At 39.4% G+C, this 19613-nt stretch overlaps 1 protein-coding gene across 3 annotated transcripts in view; it reads left to right on the plus strand.

Annotated features, from left to right (window-relative positions):
* Positions 1–19613, plus strand: part of WDR64 (WD repeat domain 64) — a 139513-nt gene that overhangs the window by 6194 nt on the left and 113706 nt on the right. For 2 of the 3 annotated variants that reach the window (XM_047703881.1, XM_047703882.1), the window contains exons 3-4: positions 17087–17189; positions 18757–18860. In XM_047703881.1, coding sequence (XP_047559837.1) covers positions 17087–17189; positions 18757–18860 — 207 coding nt within the window. Of the gene's footprint in view, positions 1–15055; positions 15208–17086; positions 17190–18756; positions 18861–19613 lie in introns of those variants that run through there. The other variant, XM_047703884.1, reaches the window with a different exon arrangement.

Here is a 19613-nt window from a genome sequence, read left to right on the forward strand (position 1 = left end):
TTGTAAACCAGATTCTTCCTATTCTAAAAGGATTCAAGGTAACTTACAATTTAAAAAATTGCACACATGTTTATAAGCAATGGAAGTAATATTAAAAATTATCAGGCTCTTTCTCAAAAATCAGTAGATAGAGGGACACCTGGGTGACTCAGTCAGTTAAGTGTCTGACTCTTGATTTCGGCTGAGGTCATGATCCTCAGGGTTATGAGACAGAACCCTGTGTCGGGCTCTGCACTGAGCATGGAGCCCCCTTGAGATTCTCTTCCTTCCTCTCCCTCTGCCTCACCCCTGCTCAAAAAAAAATCAGTAGATACAGTAGACAAAAAGAAAAGCAAAGATTGAAAGGATTTGCCTATCATTTATAACAAGCTGGTAGATACGTATAAATAGAACTTTGAACCCAAGATATGGGAAAGACACATCTTCCCAACTATATGCACATCACAAAGCTGTGCATGCATAAAAGTAAAAAGGGCATTTCAGTAAACTCCAATATAAGAAAACTAGGAATCAATAATAAAAGATTGCCCAAATCCCTAAGAACTGACCAAATAAAAAAAGAATTACTTTTGGGAAAAAATTGTAAACAAAAAGCCTATTAAGCCTTTAAAGAATACATAATTCCTGCATTCTATGTAGTTTTGTACAACTTAAGAAAAGCTGATAATGGGCGCCTGGGTGGCTCAGTGGGTTAAGCCGCTGCCTTCGGCTCAGGTCATGATCTCAGGGTCCTGGGATCGAGGCCCGCATTGGGCTCTCTGCTCAGCAGGGAGCCTGCTTCCCTTTCTCTCTTTCTCTGCCTGCCTCTCCATCTGCTTGTAATCTCTCTCTGTCAAATAAATAAATAAAATCTTTAAAAAAAAAAAAAAAAGAAAAGCTGATAAGTTAACCCACTCATTTTATGAGGCTGTAATAACATGAACTGAACAGAGAAAAAATGCCAGGGAATGATAGGCTAATATTGATGCTGAAATCCTAAATAAAATTTTAACAAGTCAAATCCAGCAGTGCGTTAAAAATCATTTCTGAGTAGAACTCATCCCAGAAAAGTAAGGGCAATTTAATATTAGAAAGTCCAGGAACATATTTCATTCAATATGTTAGAAGAGAAAAAAACTGTACGATAATTTTAATTAGAAGTCAGCACGCTAAGGCCCACAGGCCAAACTGAACAGCCACATGTTTTGCAAACAAGGTTTATCAGAACACAGAACACTCACCCACCTGTATTCTTTGTGGCTATGTCTGTGTTACAAGAACAGAAATAAATAATGGGATAGAGACTGAATGCTCTTTAAGTCAACAATATTTACTACCTGGCCCTTTTCAGGAAAAGTTTGCTGACTCCTGATCTTAAACTAACATAAAAAAAATTTTTGATAGAAATCCAGTAGCCATTCCCATTTTTAAAAAGAAAAAAAAAATCTTAGCAGAATAAGAATGATGGACAATTTCCTGAACTTGGTAAAAGGTTGTGTTCATTTTCTGGAGCTGCTGTAAAAAATGCCCACTAATTTAGCAACTTTCCCCTCGGCTTTATTGACGTAGAACATTGTGTAAGTTTAGGTGCACAACGTATTAATTTGTACATTTCTCTATGTCAAAATGGCTGCCTCCATAGGGTTAGCCGTCACCTCCTTCGTGTCACATGATTACCATTTCTTCTTTGTGGGGAGAACATTAAAGATCTACTCCAGGGGCACCTGGGTGGCTTAGTGGGTTAAAGCCTCTGCCTTCGGCTCAGGTCATGATCCCAGGGTCCTGGGATCGAGCCCCACATCAGCCTCTCTGCTCAGCAGGGAGCCTGCTTCCCTTCCTCTCTCTCTGCCTATCTGTGATCTCTGTCTATCAAATAAATAAATAAAATTTAAAAAAAAAAAAGATCTACTCCATTGGCATCTTTGAAGTACACCATGAGGCATTCTTAACCATAATTGCCCTTCTGTACATTAGATCCCCAGAACACATCCATCTTATAATTGGATGTTTGAACTCTTTTAACATGTCCCCTTTTCCCAGATAACCACCATTCTAGTCTCTGTTTCTATGAGTTCAGCTTCTTTTGATTCCTCATATAAGTGATATGTCTTTCTGTGTCTGACTTATTTTACTTAGCATAATGCTTACAAGGTCCACACATGCTGTTGCAAATGCCAAGATTTATTTCTTTCTAAACTTTACAACTTCAAGGACACACATTTATTATCTCAGCATTTCCATGGAGCAGGAGACTGGACACAACTTATCTGGGTCTTCTGCTCAAGGTCTCACACGGCTGCAATCATGTTATTCTCATTTGGAAACCCAACCAGTGAAGAATCTTCTTCCAAGCTCATTCCAGGGGTTGGCAGAATGCATTTCCTTGTTGTGTATGACTAAGGGACTCAGCTTTTTATTGGCTGGAAGCTGGAGACTAGAAGGTGTCCTCATGTTTCCAGACTGTCTGCAGTTCTTTGCCTTATGAAACACTACATAGGCAGTTCACAACTTCACTTCTTCAAGGCTTTCTGCACAGTCCCTGAGGACAGTCTTGTATAATGTAATATAATCATGGGAGAAGCAATCGGGCACCTTTGCCTTATTCTTTTGATTAGAAGCAAGTCACGAGTTCTAGGCATACTCAAGGGATGAGGGTTCTGCAAAGGTGTGACTCACTGTGTGTGTGGGGAGGGGATTTACTTTAGGACGTGCTCTTCTTTTTTTTTTTTTTTAAGATTTTATTTATTTACTTGACAGAGATCACAAGTAGGCAGAGAGGCAGGCAGAGAGAGAGGAGGAAGCAGGCTCCCTGCTGAGCAGAAAGCCCGACTCCGGACTCTATCCCAGGACCCCAGGATCATTACCTGAGCCAAAGGCAGAGGCCTTAACCCACTGAGCCACCCAGGTGCCCCTAGGATGTGCTCTTCTAACCAGAAGTCTCTAGAAACCTCTTTAATCAAGTGTCATATTTAATGATAAAGTACTAGGAACACTCCAGCACCTGGGTGGCTCAGTAGGTTAAAGCCTCTGCCTTCGGCTCGGGTCATGATCTCGGGGTCCTGGGATTGAGCCCCGCATTGGGCTCTCTGCTCAGCAGGGAGCCTGCATCCCCCTCCCTCTCTGCCTGCCTCTCTGCCTACTTGTGATCTCTGACTGTCAAATAAATAAATAAAATCTTTTAAGAAAATACTAGGAACACTCTCACTAAAGTTAAGAGCAAGAAAAGGATGCCTATTATCTTTACTGCTCTTCAACACTTTACTGGAGATTGTAAGCAATGAAAAGACAAAAACAAACAAACAAATAAGATTTATATATCAAAGACAATGAATCATGAATGTCAAGCTTGCTTCTTTTTCTTTCTCTGCCTCCTTCTCTTCCTTCCTTCTTTCCTTTGTCCTTCTTTTCTTTTTTCTTTTCCATTCTTTTTTTATAGCCTGTTTCGGTTGAGCTTGCCTTTAGAGCCCTATATTCAATGGTCAATTTTCCAGTGTGTCTTGGGTTTTCAGCAGCAGGTTTCTGAGAGTTGCCATGCGGTTACCTGAATTCTATACAGCGATGACCTGTTTTTCTGGAACGATCACGAGTTAACGTTTGTGTTGCTAAAATTAGAGGGAATGTTAGTCATTTTATCAGAATCTACTACGTAGAACTTGAGAGTAACTGCTGGGTATTACCAAAGGTAGAAACCCTGAGGAAAGATTGGGCCAGGACCTGAAGAGGCCCCCTGATTAGAAGGCACAGGTAAAACAAGACAGCTGTATTGGTAAGACGGCCAGAGAATGACGGGGAAATGTTGGATTTATCCTTAGTGAAGGTACAGCAGCACGAAATCTCAAAGAAGCTTTGCTAGGAAAGACCCTCATCGGAGATGGAACCCTTAGAAACTCTAGACTGCCGCGCTGCCCAAAACACTTGCCCCTACCCCCAGGAGGGTACTGAGGACTGGAAATGTAACTAGTCTCAACAGAGATGTGCTATAATTATTGAATACACACTGGATTTTAAAAATGTAATACATGAAGGTGGTGTAAAATGGCTCACTAGGAACTTTTTATATTGGTTACATGTGGAAATTATATTTTGGACACATCAGGTTAAAAATGTATTATTAGGGGCGCCTGGGTGGCTCAGTGGGTTAAGCCGCTGCCTTCGGCTCAGGTCATGATCTCAGGGTCCTGGGATCGAGTCCCGCATCGGGTTCTCTGCTCGGCAGGGAGCCTGCTTCCCTCTCTCTCTCTCTGCCTGCCTCTCTGTCTACTTGTGATCTCTCTCTGTCAAATCAATAAATAAAATCTTTAAAAAAAAATGTATTATTAAAGGGAGCCTGGGTGGCTCAGTTGGTTAAGCCTCTGCCTTCAGCTCAGGTCATGATCTCAGGGTCCTGGGATCAAGCCCTGCATCGGGCTCTCTGCTCAGTGGGGAGCCTGCTTCCCCCTCTCTCTCTGCTGCTCACCCTGCTTGTGTTCTCTCTCTCAAATAAATAAATAACATCTTTTTAATAAATACAATTAAATCAATTCACTCCTTTTACATTTTTAATGTGGCTACTAGAAAAATTTAAAGTTATATATATGGCTCTCGTTATGTTTTTATTGGACAGCAGAGAAAACGTCAAAATAGACATAGAAGGAATTTGCCCTGATCAGCAAAGATAGGTTTTTGCTGGCAAATGAATGAAAGATGGACAGACCACGTCCCACAGAAAGAGTCCAACTTTGTTCTTTAGGAATAGTTCCAGAAAGAATGAGAAGACATTTGGCATTGTTCTCCAAAAACACAAGCATGAGAGAAAAAAGTTTAATATAGTGTGTTTAAACACCAGAAAATCAAAGAAAATGATAACAATTAGCCACCTTGATCAGAAATGCTCATTCTGAAGAATGTGATTTCACATTCTTTACTCTCAACTGGTTCTACGGATAAGTCAGATGTGCAAAACATCCCTTTTTATTTGAGCAAAATTATAAATAGAGGCCCATACATCAAATATGTAAAAGTCTTTAAATTCTAAGTTTAGCAATTGTTAAATTAAGTAGGTTCTATCCTCTAATTTTGGCAAACATGCCTTAGTAATGTCCTGGAAGTCCAAGTGAGAATTTAAAATTCTAGTACTTTGTAGTTTCACATCAAAACAGGGAGACAAGGGGAGAGTTAGGCCTGGCCTGTGCTCCTTCTTTTAGTGTGTGTGTGCATATATATTTATATATAAACATATACTCCGGGACTCCGGGATCATGACCTGAGCCAAAGGCAGTCGCTTAACCAACTGAGCCACCCAGGTGCCCCATATATGACATATATATTAACAAAAGCCCTTAATCATCCAAAGATTAGCTTAAGAAATCCAATGAACAGTAAGACAGTCAGAGTTTTAAGAAATCAAATTAACGATAAGACAGTGAGTAATTTTGTAGGAATACAGAAATAGCTGTCTTTTTCCTAAAGGTTGTAGGTATACAAAATAAACATGTTTTTTCAAGGATCTAGGCTCAATCACACTGTGTAAATCCTTTGGATACTTTCCCACCTACTCATAACTTGAATTCTCTGTCACTAAACTTGGAGTAGCAGTAATTTTGAGAATCACATATCCTCACTGTTCTCAATTTTTTAATGAACATTTCTCACCTGCGATGGTTCATGTACTTGAATTTCTAATGTAATATTTCTGGATCACCAAAAATATGAAAATGAGTATATAACGAGTAATTCATATCAACATCAAATAATTTATGCATTTCAAGAAATAACAGAAGTCTGTTGATACTATATTACACACTTGGATTCAGAAAATCAATGCTCTAAAAATGTCCCAGGAGGCCAACAAATGAGACACGGTCAATCCACTTACGTGAGAACCTGGCCTCCATGTTCTCAGTTTTGAAGAGAGAGAATTATGTTACAAATGTTTTGTTGTATGTAAACAGAGCACTTCTTTGTCCATAAAATAAATGGATGAAGGAATAAGTAAAGAAAACTCAGATTGCTTCATTGTGTAGGTGAGGAATTAGAGCCCCATTCTTTTCCACGTCTACTCCCTCTTTCTCCTTCTCCTTCCCTTTCTGGTTAGAACATCATAATTATCTTGCATTTGTCTTTTTTCGGACACCTCCTATGTTCTCATCTACTCTCCTCAGCAGCCCCTCCCCACCACATAGACTGAGGCGGGCGATGTTTTGCAATAATAAAGATGAGGGAAATGAAACACAGAAAGGTTAATTGACTTACCAAAAGCCACAGAGAAAGTAGGTTTTGGTCCTGGAGCTGAGACTTTCTCCTTCAGTCTGCAGTAATTTCATATGACATTATTCTGTTGTATCACCTGGGTTCTTCTCTTCATAAATCACACGCAAGTTTAATAGAAACACTTGTGAGCAGCCTCTGTAAACTGTATATACATGAAGAAAAATGAGGTTTAAGAAAATATTGCAGGAAGCATCTCCTCCTATTGTTCTGTCATTCTCACAAACTATCTGTGCCAATGCTCCTAAGAGGCATTTCTATTCCAAGCGGTGTGACCTAACCTTTCTAACCTTCAATCCATCACCTGTAAAATGGAAATTCAGGGCTGGGAGACTAACTTTGTCTCAGTACAGACTATCATTTTTTTTTAAAAAATCAGTCATTGTTAACCTTATCAGGTAAGAAGAACTGGGTTTATTATTTTAAAGTCAGGCACGAGGGGCGCCTGGGTGGCTCAGTGGGTTAAAGCCTCTGCCTTCGGCTCAGGTCATGATCCCAGGGTCCTGGGATCGAGCCCCACGTCGGGCTCTCTGCTCAGTGGGGAGCCTGCTTCCCTTCCTCTCTCTCTGCCTGCCTCTCTGCCTGCTTGTGATCTCTGTCTGTTAAATAAATAAAATCTTTAAAAAAAATTTTAAAAAAATAAAAAAATAAAAAATAAATAAAGTCAGGCACGAATGTAAAAAACTGATTCTTTTTTTAAAGCTTTTATTCATTAGAGAGAGAGCGAGCACAAGCCGGGTGGGGAGAGGGGCAGAGGGAGAAGGAGAAGCAGACTCCCTGCTGAGCAGAGAGCCCAATGTGGGGCTCAGTCCCAGGATGCCAGGATCATGACCCAGGACACTTAAACAACCGAGCCACCCAGGCACCCCAAAACGGATTCTGAATACAAATCTTTGTTGTAGCAATGCCATAAGAAGGTGTACTTTCTTTTTCTAGATTTCATATTCAAATGCACTTGGAAAAATGAACGTTTATAGAATAATGAAACCTTGTAACTCAACTAAAACATCACCTAGACCTTTCTTTTTAATTTATAAGGAGAAAAATTAGATGTAAAGAGATCCAAGGAAATGTGATGGTATTAAGTTTATAAAACTAGTCAGTGCTAATTTTGGTAGAGATACCATCCACTTTTCCTACAATACAATGTTAGTCTACATTTCCAGTGGGCAATTCATAAACACATTTTTTCCTAGGAGCATACTCAAATTAATTTTTAAAAGAGGCAAGCGACACCACATGGGTGCCTACAACTCTGTTCTCCCCAAAGTGATTTTAAGTGAATTATTATAAATCTAAAACTCTATCTGCTAACTTCAAAAGTATATTTTTAAAAGATTTTATTTATTCATTTGAGACAGAGAGAGAGCTAGACAGAGAGTGAGACACCATGAGCAGGGGGGAGAAGCAAGCTCCCCGCTGAGCAGGGAACCTGATGCAGGGCTCCATCCCAGGACCCAGAGATCATGACCTGAGCCAAAGGCAGTCACTTAGCCAATGGAGCCACCAAGGCTCAAAAGTATTTTTAAAATGCTCCAGGGTAGATTAAAAAATAGGTTGATACCTTGGTTTTTATTTTCTTCCATCTGCTTTTTATCTCCTTCGAATGTTTTACATGTTCCTCATGTAATCTGGGAAAAAAAGTGTAGTTTAATAAATGAATCACTTAAAGCATGGAGCAAGTCCTTTAAATAACATAGTTAAAGAAAATTAATACTCTAATGCATTATTTTTTTAAAGATTTTATTTAGTTATTTGACAGACAGAGATCACAAGTAGGCAGAGAGGCAGGCAGAGAGAGAGAGGAAGGGAAGCAGGCTCCCTGATGAGCAGAGAGCCCGATGTGGGGCTCGATCCCAGGACCCTAAGACCACGACCTGAGCCGAAGGCAGAGGCTTAACCCACTGAGCCACCCAGGCGCCCCTCTAATGCATTATTAATACTAGTTATAAAGTATTCCAGACATGTCGCACGCATAGCGACTCATCTGAAATTTAAATTGTTGAAAGAGAAATTTGAGATCTTTGAGGCTATAATTCATCATAGGAAATATGTTTTCTGCTCTTTAAAAGCATTGATTAAAACATTTCCTTTCAAAACATAAAGCTTTAGCTGTCTTTTGTGAAGGAGTTTATCTGGTATAAAGGTTCTCAAGTTTTTCCTCGGGAAATTAGTTTTTAGCATCCTTTGGAAATTATTTATGGTAAACAGTGTAATATTGTGTTATTACAAGTGAGAGTAGCAAAATTTGCCACTTCCCTAAGAGCAGATGTCCTATGGGATGGCATGTACCTGTAGATATGACTATAAATTACATGTAGGACAGACTGCATGGAGAATGTGTTGTCTGGACAGGGAGCAGAGGGACCCAGTGGATAGCTTCGAACTAGCAAAAAGGACACCTGAGCCGTGCTTCTGTACTGTCTCCTGCAAAACTGAGAATTATATTTGCTCAAATGCTGATATTAATTGACTTCCTACCTGGTACTTGGAGCCATCTGGGTACTTTTTATTTATTTATTTATTTTTGTATTAAAAAAATTTTTTTATTATTAACATGTAATGTATTATTGTTTCAGGGGTACAGGTCTGTGATTCATCAGTCTTAAACAATTCACAGCACTCACCATAGCACATACCCTCCTCAATGTCCATCACCCAGCCACCCCATCCCTATCCCCCCATCCCCCAGCAGCCCTGTTTGTTTCCTGGAGATGAAGAGTCTCTTATGGTTTGTCTCCCTCTCTGGTTTTGTCTTGTTTCATTTTTCCCTCCCTTCCCCTATGATCCTCTGTCTTGTTTCTCAAATTCCTCCTATCAGTGAGATCATATAATAATTGTCCTTCTCTGATTGACTAATTTCACTTAACATAATACCCTTCAGTTGCATCCATGTCATTGTAAATGGCAAGATTTAATTTTTTATGGTGCATAATATTCCATTGTGTGTATACATATATATGTATATACACACATATACACACACACATACATACACATATATATGTGTGTACATGTATATACATATATATGTGTGTGTGTGTAATATATATCCCCACATCATCTTTATCCATCCATCTGTTGATGGACATCTAGGCTCTTTTCATAGTTTGGCTATTATGGACATTGCTGCTATAAACATTCTGGTACACATGCCCCTTGAGATCACTACAGTTGTATCTTTAGGGTAAATACCCAGTAGTGCGATTGCTGGGTTGTAGGGTAGCTCTATTTTCAACTTTTTGAGGAACCTCCATACTGTTTTCCAGGGTGGATGTACCAGCTTGCATTCCTGCCAACAGTGTAGGGTTCCCATTTCTCTGCATCCTCACCAACATCTGTCATTTCCTGACTGGTTAATTTTAGCCATTCTGACTGGTGTGAGGTGGTATCTCACTGTGGTCTTGATTTGTATTTCCCTGATGCCCAGTGATGCTGAGCACTTCTTCATGTGTCTGTGGGTCATTTGGATGTCTTCTTTGTCTGTTCATGTCTTCTGCCCATTTCTTGTTTGGATTATTTGTTCTTTGGGTGTTGAATTTGATAAGTTCTTTATATATTTTGATTACTAGTCCTTTATATGATAGGTCATTTGAAAATATCTTCTCCCATTCTTTCTGTTGTCTTTTGGTTTTGTTGACTGTTTCCTTTGCTGGGCAAACTGTTTATCTTGATTAAGTCCCATTAGTTCATTTTAACCCTTGCTTCCCTTGCCTTCGGTGATGTTTCTAGGAAGAAGTTGCTGCAGCTGAGTTCAAAGAGGTTGCTGCCTGTGTTCTCCCCTAGGATTTTGATGCATTCCTGTCTTACATTGAGGTCTTCCACCAGTTTTGAGTCCATTTTTGTGTGTGGTATAAGGAAATGGTCCAGTTTCATTCTTCTGCAGTGGCTGTCCAATTTTCCCAACACCATTTGTTGAAGAGACTGTCTTTTTTCCATTGTATTTTCTTTTCTGCTTTGTCGAAGATTAGTTGACCATAGAGTTGATGGTCCATTTCTGGGCTCTCTTATTCTGTTCCATTGATCTGTGTGTCTGTTTTTGTGCCAGTACCATACTGTCTTGATGATTCCAGCTTTGTAATAGAGATTGAAGTCTGGAATTGTGATGCTGTCAGCACTGGTTTTCTTTTTCAACATTTCTTTGGCTGTTCGGGGTCTTTTCTGGTTTGATATAAATTTTAGGATTATTTGTTCCATTTCTTTGAAAAAAGTTGATGGTATTTTGATAGGGATTGCATTAAATGTGTTGATTGCTCTAGGCAGCATAGAAATTTTCACAATGTTTGTTCTTCCAATCCATGAGCATGGAACATTTTTCAATTTCTTTGTGTCTCCCTCAATTTCTATCATGAGTATTCTTAGTTTTCTGAGTATAGAGTCTTTGCCTCTTTGATTAGATTTATTCCTAGGTATCTTATGGCTTGGGGTGCAATTGTAAATGGGGTCAACTCCTTAATTTCTCTTTCTTCTGTCTTGTTGTTGCTGTATTGAAATGCAACTGATTTCTGTGCATTGATTTTATATCCTGCCACTTTACTGAGTTCCTGTATGAGTTCTAGCAGTTTGGAGTAGAGTCTTTGGGTTTTCCACATAAAGTACCATATCATCTGCAAAGAGAGTTTGACTTCTTCTTTGCTGATTCGGATGGCTTTTATTTCTTTTTGTTGCCTGATTGCTGAGCTAGGACTTCTAGTGCTACATCGAATAGGTGGTCATAGTGGATATCGCTGTCATGTTCCTGACCTTAAGGGGAAAGCTCTCAGTTTTTCACCATTGAGAATGATATTCATTGTGGGTTTTTCATAGATGGCTTTGATGATATTGAGGTATGTACCCTCTATTCCTCCACTGTGAAGAGTTTTGATCAAGAAAGGATGCTGTACTTTGTCAAATGCTTTTTCAGCATCTATTGAGAGTACAATACATTTCTTGTTATTTCTTTTTTTAATGTACTGTATCACATTAATTTATTTGCAGATGTTGAACCAACCTTGCAGCCCAGGAATAAATCCCACTTGGTCGTGGTGAGTAATCCTTTTGATGTACTGTTGGATCCTTTTGGCTAGTATTTTGGTGAGAATTTTTGGATCCAAGTTCATCAGGGGTAATTCTCCTATTTGATGGGGTCTTGGTCTAGTTTTGGGAATCAAGGTAATGTTGGTCTCATAAAATGAGTTTGGCAGATTTCCTTCCACTTCTATCTTTTGGAACAGTTTCTGGAGAATAGGTATTAATTCTTCTTAAATGTTTGGTAGAATTCCCCTGGGAAGCTGGTCTTTTGGTACCAGTTGAGACCGGATTTGTGACCCAGAATGTGATCTATTCTGGAGAATGTTCCATGTGCACTAGAGAGGAATGTGTATTCTGTTGCTTTGGGATGGAATATTCTGAATATATCTGTGATATCCATCTGGGTCCAGCAGGTCATGTAAAGCCTTTATTTCCTTGTTGGTCTTTTGCTTAGATGATCTGTCCCTACTATTATTATATTATTGTTGATGTGTTTCCTTGATACTGATTATTAATTGGTTTATGTAATTGGCTGCTCCCATATTAGGGCATAGATATTTAAAATTGTTAGATCTTCTCGTTGGATACACAATTTAAGTATGATATAGTTTCCTTCCTCATCTCTTATGATAGTCTTTGGCTTAAAATCTAATTTGTCTGATATAAGGATTGCCACCCCAGCTTTCTTTTGATGACTTAGCATGGTAAATTGTTTTCCACCCCCTCACTTTAAATCTGGAGGTGTCTTTGGGTCTAAAATGAGTCTTTTGCAGACATCATACTGACAGGTCTTGTTTTTTTATCTGTTCTTACCCTGTGTCTTTTGATTGGGGCATTTAGCCCTTTTACATTCAGGATAATGACAGAAAGATACGAATTTAGTGTCGTTGTATTGCCTGTAAGTTGACTCTTATTATATATTATCTCTGTTCCTTCCTGGTCTATATTGCTTTTAGGCTCTCTCTTTTCTCAGAGGACCCCTTCCAATATTTCCCAAAGGGCTGGTTTTGTGTTTACAAACTCTTTTAGTTTTTGTTTGTCCTGGAAGCTTTTTATCTCTCCTTCTATTTTTAATGACATCCTAGCTGGATATAGTATTCTTGGCTGCATTATTTTTCTCATTTAGTGCTCTGAATGTATCATGTCAGTCCTATCTGGCCTGCTGGGTCTCTGTGGATAGGTCTGCTGCCGACCTAATATTTCTACTATTGTAGGTGACAGACATCTTGTCCCGAGCTGCTTTCAGGATTTTCTCTTTGTCTCTGAGACTTTTACATTTTACTATTAGATGACGGGGTGTTGACCTATTTTTATTGATTTCGAGGGTGGGTTCTCTGTGCCTCCTGGATTTTGATGCCTGTTTCCTTACCCAAATTAGGGAAGTTCTCCACTATAATTTTCCCCAATATACCTTCTGCCTCCCTCTCTCTTCTTCTTCTGGAATCCCAATTATTCTAATATTGTTTCATCTTATGGTATCACTTATTTCTTGAATTCCCCCCTTGTGATCCAGTAGTTGTTTGTCACTCTTTCTCTCAGCTTCTTTATTCTTCATCATTTGGTCTTCTGTATCTCTCATTCTCTCTTCTGCCTCATTTATCCTAGCAGTAAGAGCCTCCATTTTTTATTGCACCTCCTTAATAGCTTTTTTTATTTCAACTTGGTTAGATTTTGGTTCTCTAGTATCCAGAAAGGGATTCTCTAGTATCTTCCATGCTTTTTTCAAGCATGGCTAGTATTTTTATAATCATCATTTTGAACTCTAGTTCCAACATCCTACTAATGCTCATTATGTCCCTAGTGGTTGGTACTGCCTCTTGTTCTTTTTTCTGAGGTGAGTTTTTCCATTTTGTCAGGTTGTCCAGAGAAGAACAGATGAATGAAAGAACAAAATGTTAAAAGGGTAACAACAACTCCAGAAAAATATAAATATAAATATACGTGTAAATATACATATATATATACACATATATACATATATATGTATGTATATATATATACATACATATACACATATATACATATATATGTATGTATATATATATACATACATATACACATATATACATATATATGTATGTATATATATATACATACATAAATATATCTCAAGGTTGGTGAGTTGTAAGAGCCACACACTTGATTTGCAGTGTATATTGGTCTGTTAGAAGAAACTGCCTCCCAAAATTTTAAAGGAAAAAATATATATATACACAAAAATAAGGGTAAATATGATGAAGGGATGGAATATGAATATAAAGATGAAAATTAAAAAGATTTTTAAAAAGGAATTAATAAGAAGTTGGGGAAAAGAAAAAATAAATAAATAATTTTTTTAAAAGGAGAGAATGTGATCAGGCAGGAGAGTAGAACAAAGCCATACACTAGATTTAGGGTATATTTGGGTCTGTTAGAAGAAACTGTATCCCAAAACTTTAAGGAAAGAAATATATATATATATATATATATATATATATATATTAAATACAGTGAATGGATAGCATATGACTATAAAATTGAAAATTAGAAAAAATATTTTAAAAAAGGTGTTGAAACAAGATTTGGTTAAAATAGGAAAGAGGAAAAAATTTTCAAAAATAAGAAAAGAGGGGCGCCTGGGTGGTCAGAGGGTTAAGCCTTTGCCTTTGGCTTGGGTCGTGATCTCAGGGTCCTGGGATCAAGCCCCGCATCGGGCTCTCTGCTCAGCGAGGAGCCTGCTTCCCCCTCTCTCTCTGTCTGTCTCTGCCTATTTGTAATCTGTCTGTCAAATAAATAAATAAAATCTTAAAAAAAATAAATTAAAAAATTAAAAAATTAAAAAAACAACAAAAAACAAAAATAAGAAAAGAAAAAATAAAGAAAGTTTTAAAAATTTAGCTTTGAAAGACTAAAGAGTCATGGGGAGGAAAGCCATGAATTCTAGGTGCTGCCTTCCACTAGAACTAGAATTCCTCAGTTCTCATTAATCAGTGAACTTGGTCTGGCTGGAGGTTCTTGCTGATCTTCTCCGGGAGGGGCCTGTTGCCGTGACTCTCAGGTGTCTTTGCCTGAGGCCAAATTGCACCGCCCTTGCCAGGGGCGGGGCTAAGCAATCTGCTCGGGTTCGCGCTCGCGCTCGGAGCTTTTGTTCCCTGAGCGCTTTCCGTACGGCTTTGGAGGACGGGAGTGAAGATGGCGGCCGCCCAGTCTCCGGCCGGAGGAGCTGAGAGCTCAGGGCCCCACTCCTCAGTGCGCTCTCGGAGAAAAGCCGTCAGTCCCTCTTGTCTGCTTGGTCTCAGGCCGTGCTCCGAGCTCACCCGGCCTGTGGCTGAGCATTTCTATCTCTGGCATGTGGCCCCGTTTGGAGTCTCCCCAGACCCGGCAGATTCCTGCTGCACTGCTTCTCCCAGAGCAGGAAGGGGAGTCTCCCTGGAGCTGCCACTTGTGGTGTCCCTGCTTGAAGAGCTGTGGTTCGACTGCCTCGGATTATGATTTAAGGTAACCCTGAGCTGAGAGCTCGCTGCTCAGCTCCGTCTCTACCTCTGGCTTCCTCGCTCCAACACCTGGGAGCTCTGCTACACTCAGACACCCCCGGTCTTCCTGTGACCCCAAGGGCCCTGAGACCACTCTGTCCCTGCAAGGGCTCCACCCCCTGCTTAGCCTCTGGAGCGACGTCCCTCCGTGGAGCAGACTTCTGAAAGTTCCGATTTCGTGCAGCTGCTCTACTGCTTGCTGTTAAGTGGCTGATGGAGGCTCCTCACCACCACCACGGTCTCTCCCCATATACCACCTCGGATTCACTTCTCCACAAGTCCTACGTTCCAGAAATGGTCACTTTTCTGTTCATAGAATTGCTGCTGTTCTTTTCTTTGATCTCCTGTTGAGTTTGTAGGTGTTCAGAATGGTTTGGTAACTATCTTAGCTGAATTCCTTGGACCAGAGGAAATTTAGGTCTGCTTCTCCTCTGCCATCTTGCTCCTCTGACCCATCCAGGTACTTTCTTATCTTCCTATTTACTAAGTAATCTAATCATGATTTCCTCATTTGATTCTGACACCAAGGTGTGAGGTTGGGGTTATTATTTTTTTACAGGTGGGGAAACTCAGGCACAGAGAAATTAAGGAAGGACCCTGAAGTCATGTGACTAGTAGGTATAGAACCTGGCTTTAGACCCAAGTGCTAGTCAAAAGAACCAATATAGCCTGTCAAAGGCCAGCCTTCCACATCTGTTCTCAGACACTTAACAGATATGCTGTTGCTATGTCTGTAAGAATTACTGCAAAATTGCAGATTGAGTTAAATAACTATCTGTAAACTGCTTTCACAATATAAGTATTATAGACATACAGAACATTATCTCAAATTCAGTGATAATACATGTGGTGTGCAGTTCTCTGACCCTGAGAAACCCTGGAATTCATTAGCACAGAAATTATCATCTTTAACATCATCAATTTACATTATTATCTAAAAATTATGCCTCACTGTAGTCTGGAGTTAAATTGGTTGCAAGCATTTGTCATGTTTTTTGTTGCATTTTGTGCAAGGAATGTAAATCAAACTGAACTGCACTTTAAAAATGAGGATATGATAGGCAGAATTCTAAAGGTGCCCCCTTCCAAGATCCCATGCCCTGGTTATTCAATCACACACTAATTTAGCTACTGCTACAGAAGAATTTTGCAGGTGCAATTAATGTTGCTAATCAGCTGAATTAAAGTAGGGATATTATCTGGGATTATCTGCGGTGGGGTGGGGGGCAGTGTGATATTTGAAGGGCCATTGCTGGTGTGAGACAGAGGACCCATGTCCTGAAACAGAAGAGAGACCTCTGGGCAGAGCCAGCAGGGAAACAGGTGGGTATTATGGAGGGCACGGATTACATGGAGCACTGGGTGTGGTGCATAAACAATGAATTCTGTTACGCTGAAAATAAATAAATAAATAAAATTTTTGAAAAATAAAAAAAGCTAATATATGGCTGATTTTGATTATTTTCAGTCGACTTGGTCTCTAGATCTTTTATACCAAAAGCGTGGCCTGTCATGAGGAGCTCATTAGAAATGCAGACTCTCTGGCCCCACCCCAGACCAACTAAATCAGAATCTGCACTTTAAAAGGATTCCCAGTGGTTTGTATATACGTTAATGTTCAATTCACCACAGTTCATTCCTTCATTCACTGACAAGCGCTAACTAGGCTCACCTGTATGAGAAATAATTGTGTCCTTCATTTATGAGAATTTTACTTCTGCTTATTCACAAGACAACTGAAGAACAGTTATCTTATTTTTCAAATTCCTTGGAATTACAGAATTTGACAAATTATCTACAAATAAAGAATACTCTTCCTCCTTGGGATTCTCTCATAGTAATTTATTTTCATGCAGTGCCTAGAGAGTAACATTTGGGACAGTTAAATAGAGAAACTATACTATCTCTTAAATGCTAAAACTCCCCTTAGTAGGGATGAAAAACTTGCCCAGGAAGATTTATGGAAAATGGGTAGGAATGGCCAAATTCGATGTCAAGGTTCTCAGTGGGGACTCTGTCTGATGAAGGCTGATTTGATTGCCAAACAAAAATGTTCACTCCTTAAAGAACTGTGAGTCTGAGCAAAGACACCAGCCTGGTACACCAATTCATCCATCAGAAAGAAGAATCAGCAACTGTGTAGAAATCACGGGCCATCAGCATAGGATGTGTTGAATATATTTAGCTGCCTTCTCTGGCTACGGGCAATGCCCTGGCATTTAGAAAGCAAAGTGTTGACCATTCATCCAAATTAAACTCCAACCAATATCAAACCTGTTACGTTACAACCAATTTTGAGATACTGCACATGTTTATATGCGTGTTGTTTGGCATTTTAGATCTTTGGATACTTCTCCTCTGAAGAAGATTCTCTTGCATCCCAGATGGATGAAGAAAATTTGGTTTTCCTTATTTCCAGAAAACAGCGAGTTGTAATTTCAGGTGATATTTTTAATTTCCTTTCCAAATGAATATGGGTTTTAACATTTTCTCAGAAAAAATTGGGAGCTGAAGACAGAAATTACACCTGCAGTTGAAAATAGCCCAGGTTGGGGGGAGCCAAAGGAGAGGGAGTGGTGGTAGCTTGGAACAGGACAGTGTTCTTAACCTTCCTTTCATTAGTTTTTCTTTATACTGTTTTCATGTTGGTTTCAGTATAAGGGTTCCCTAGGAGTCTTTTAGACATTTTTTCCCCGATTGCACCCCCTGCACTCCTCCCCAACTCCATGACACTTTAACATGTCGGATGTACTATGTATCTGTTTACGTAAGTTTGTGTATCTGCTTTATACACAAAAAGAGCAAGACTCATTTACGTCCCCCAAGAACCAGTCTGCACCCCCTTGAGGACTGTATTTTGTCTTTTGAGAATGCATGGATTAGGCTGATAACACTGGAGTATGAGATCTGTCCACTTGCTTTTCCGAAGAGCTTACAATTATGAAAACTGATCATGCTGGAAAGAGGTCCCATATATATGGTTTTATCAATTCAGCACATAGGCAAAAAACCAACCAACCAAACAAAAAACCATGAAGGAATTGGGTTTTTTTTTTTTCAAAACACTCAAAAACAAACAAAAAATCCTTAATAACAACATTAAAGTGGTTTTATTCTCTTATGCCCAAAAGCCCGAGATCATATTAGGCTTTTACTCTGTGTAAATCATGATGGTGACTGTTCAAAGAAAGGATTCCTGAGAGATGTGGAAATCTCAAAATGGAATGATTCCAAAAGATGTTTGCAAAACATGTTCTCTGCAAAATATGTAGCAGGAACATGAGTATATATACATTTTCTCTAGGAATTCATGCAGGACATTGATTTGGAAAGTGTCATAGATTCAGATTAGTTATCTCCAGGGATGATGATAAAGCAATAAGATGTCCATCGACAGATGAATGGATAAAGAAGATGTGGTTCATATCTACGATGGAATATTACTCAGCCATCAAAAAGGATGAATACTTACCATTGATACTGACTTGGATGGAACTGGAGGGCATTTTGCTGAGTGAAATAAGTCAGTCAGAGAAAGACAATTATATGGTTTCACTCATGTGGAATATATAAAACAACACAGAAGATCATAAGGGAAGGGAGGGAAAATGGAAAGGAAGAAACTCAGGGAGACACACCATGAGAGACTCAACTCTAGGAAACAAATTGAGGGTTGCTAGAGGGAAGGTGGGTGAGGGATGGGATAACTGGGTGATGGGCATGAAGGAGGGCACATGAGGTGATGGGCATTGGGTGTTATATGCAACTGATGAATTATTGAACTCTACATCTGAAACTAATGAGGTACTATATGCTGGCTAATTGAGTTTAAATACAAAAATTAGTGCTAAGAAAAGCAACAGGTGCTGAGTTTTATGGTTTAATCTGCTTTTTCAGCAAAAAAGTAAAAAGTTTCTTTGCTTATTCTTTTCTTTTAAAAACAAACCTAACAAATTAGTTTCAGGATCTTGACTGCTGGGAATTGAAATGCATATTATGTTGTTGGCAGGTAGTAGAAGACGGGATGTGATTAAATGCATTGTCAAGGTCCCTCAGTTGGATTTACTAATCACAGCTTCTCAGAAAGGATTGATAACAATCTTTAATAGCCAGGTAATTTGACAGCTTGGATTCCCCCCTCCTCCCTCTTCCCTTCCTCCTTTCATTCACGTGTTCATTCTTTCTTTCCCTCCTTCGTCTCTGTTGTCTATGCACTATGCATACTTATCAGGTGCAACAGCAAACATAAACATATTTCAGAGTTATTCCAAAATATAAAGACATACGTTGCTAAAACAGAGGATTGCTGAGCCCTGGAGCAATTTTTGAGATTTTGGTAACTGCATTTGGCAGTGTTCCTCAGGGAGTATTTTTTTTTTTTTTATATTTATTTATTTGTTTTAGAGAGAGACAGAGCACGAATGGGAGGGTCAGAGGGGGAGGGAGAGAGAATCTCAAACAGACTCTGTGCTGAGCATGAACCCAGACACAGGGCTCCATCCTAAACCCTGAGATCATGACCTGAGCTGAAAGCAAGAGTTGGAAGCTTAACAGACTGAGCCACCCAAGCATTCCTCAAGGAGTCTTACCAAACCATGTGGCCTCAGCATAATTATAGGATGATCCTGGATAACTTCTTGGATAAAATCAGAAAAACTCACGAGACAAGTGATTTTGTCAGAATCCTAACAAGTATAGAGGGTCCCAACAAGAACCTTGGACTTGGAGTTAAAAGGTGGTTCACATTCTGGCTCCTATGTTTTACCAGCTAGGCTGTTAAATAGGGAACTTAATGAGGCAACTTATTATGCCTCTTCTCACATTTATGAAATGACACCAGAACCAGTCCTCTCTCCCTCAGCAGGC

Source organism: Lutra lutra, chromosome 15 (assembly GCF_902655055.1).
Source record: "Lutra lutra chromosome 15, mLutLut1.2, whole genome shotgun sequence".
Lineage (NCBI taxonomy): Eukaryota > Metazoa > Chordata > Mammalia > Carnivora > Mustelidae > Lutra > Lutra lutra.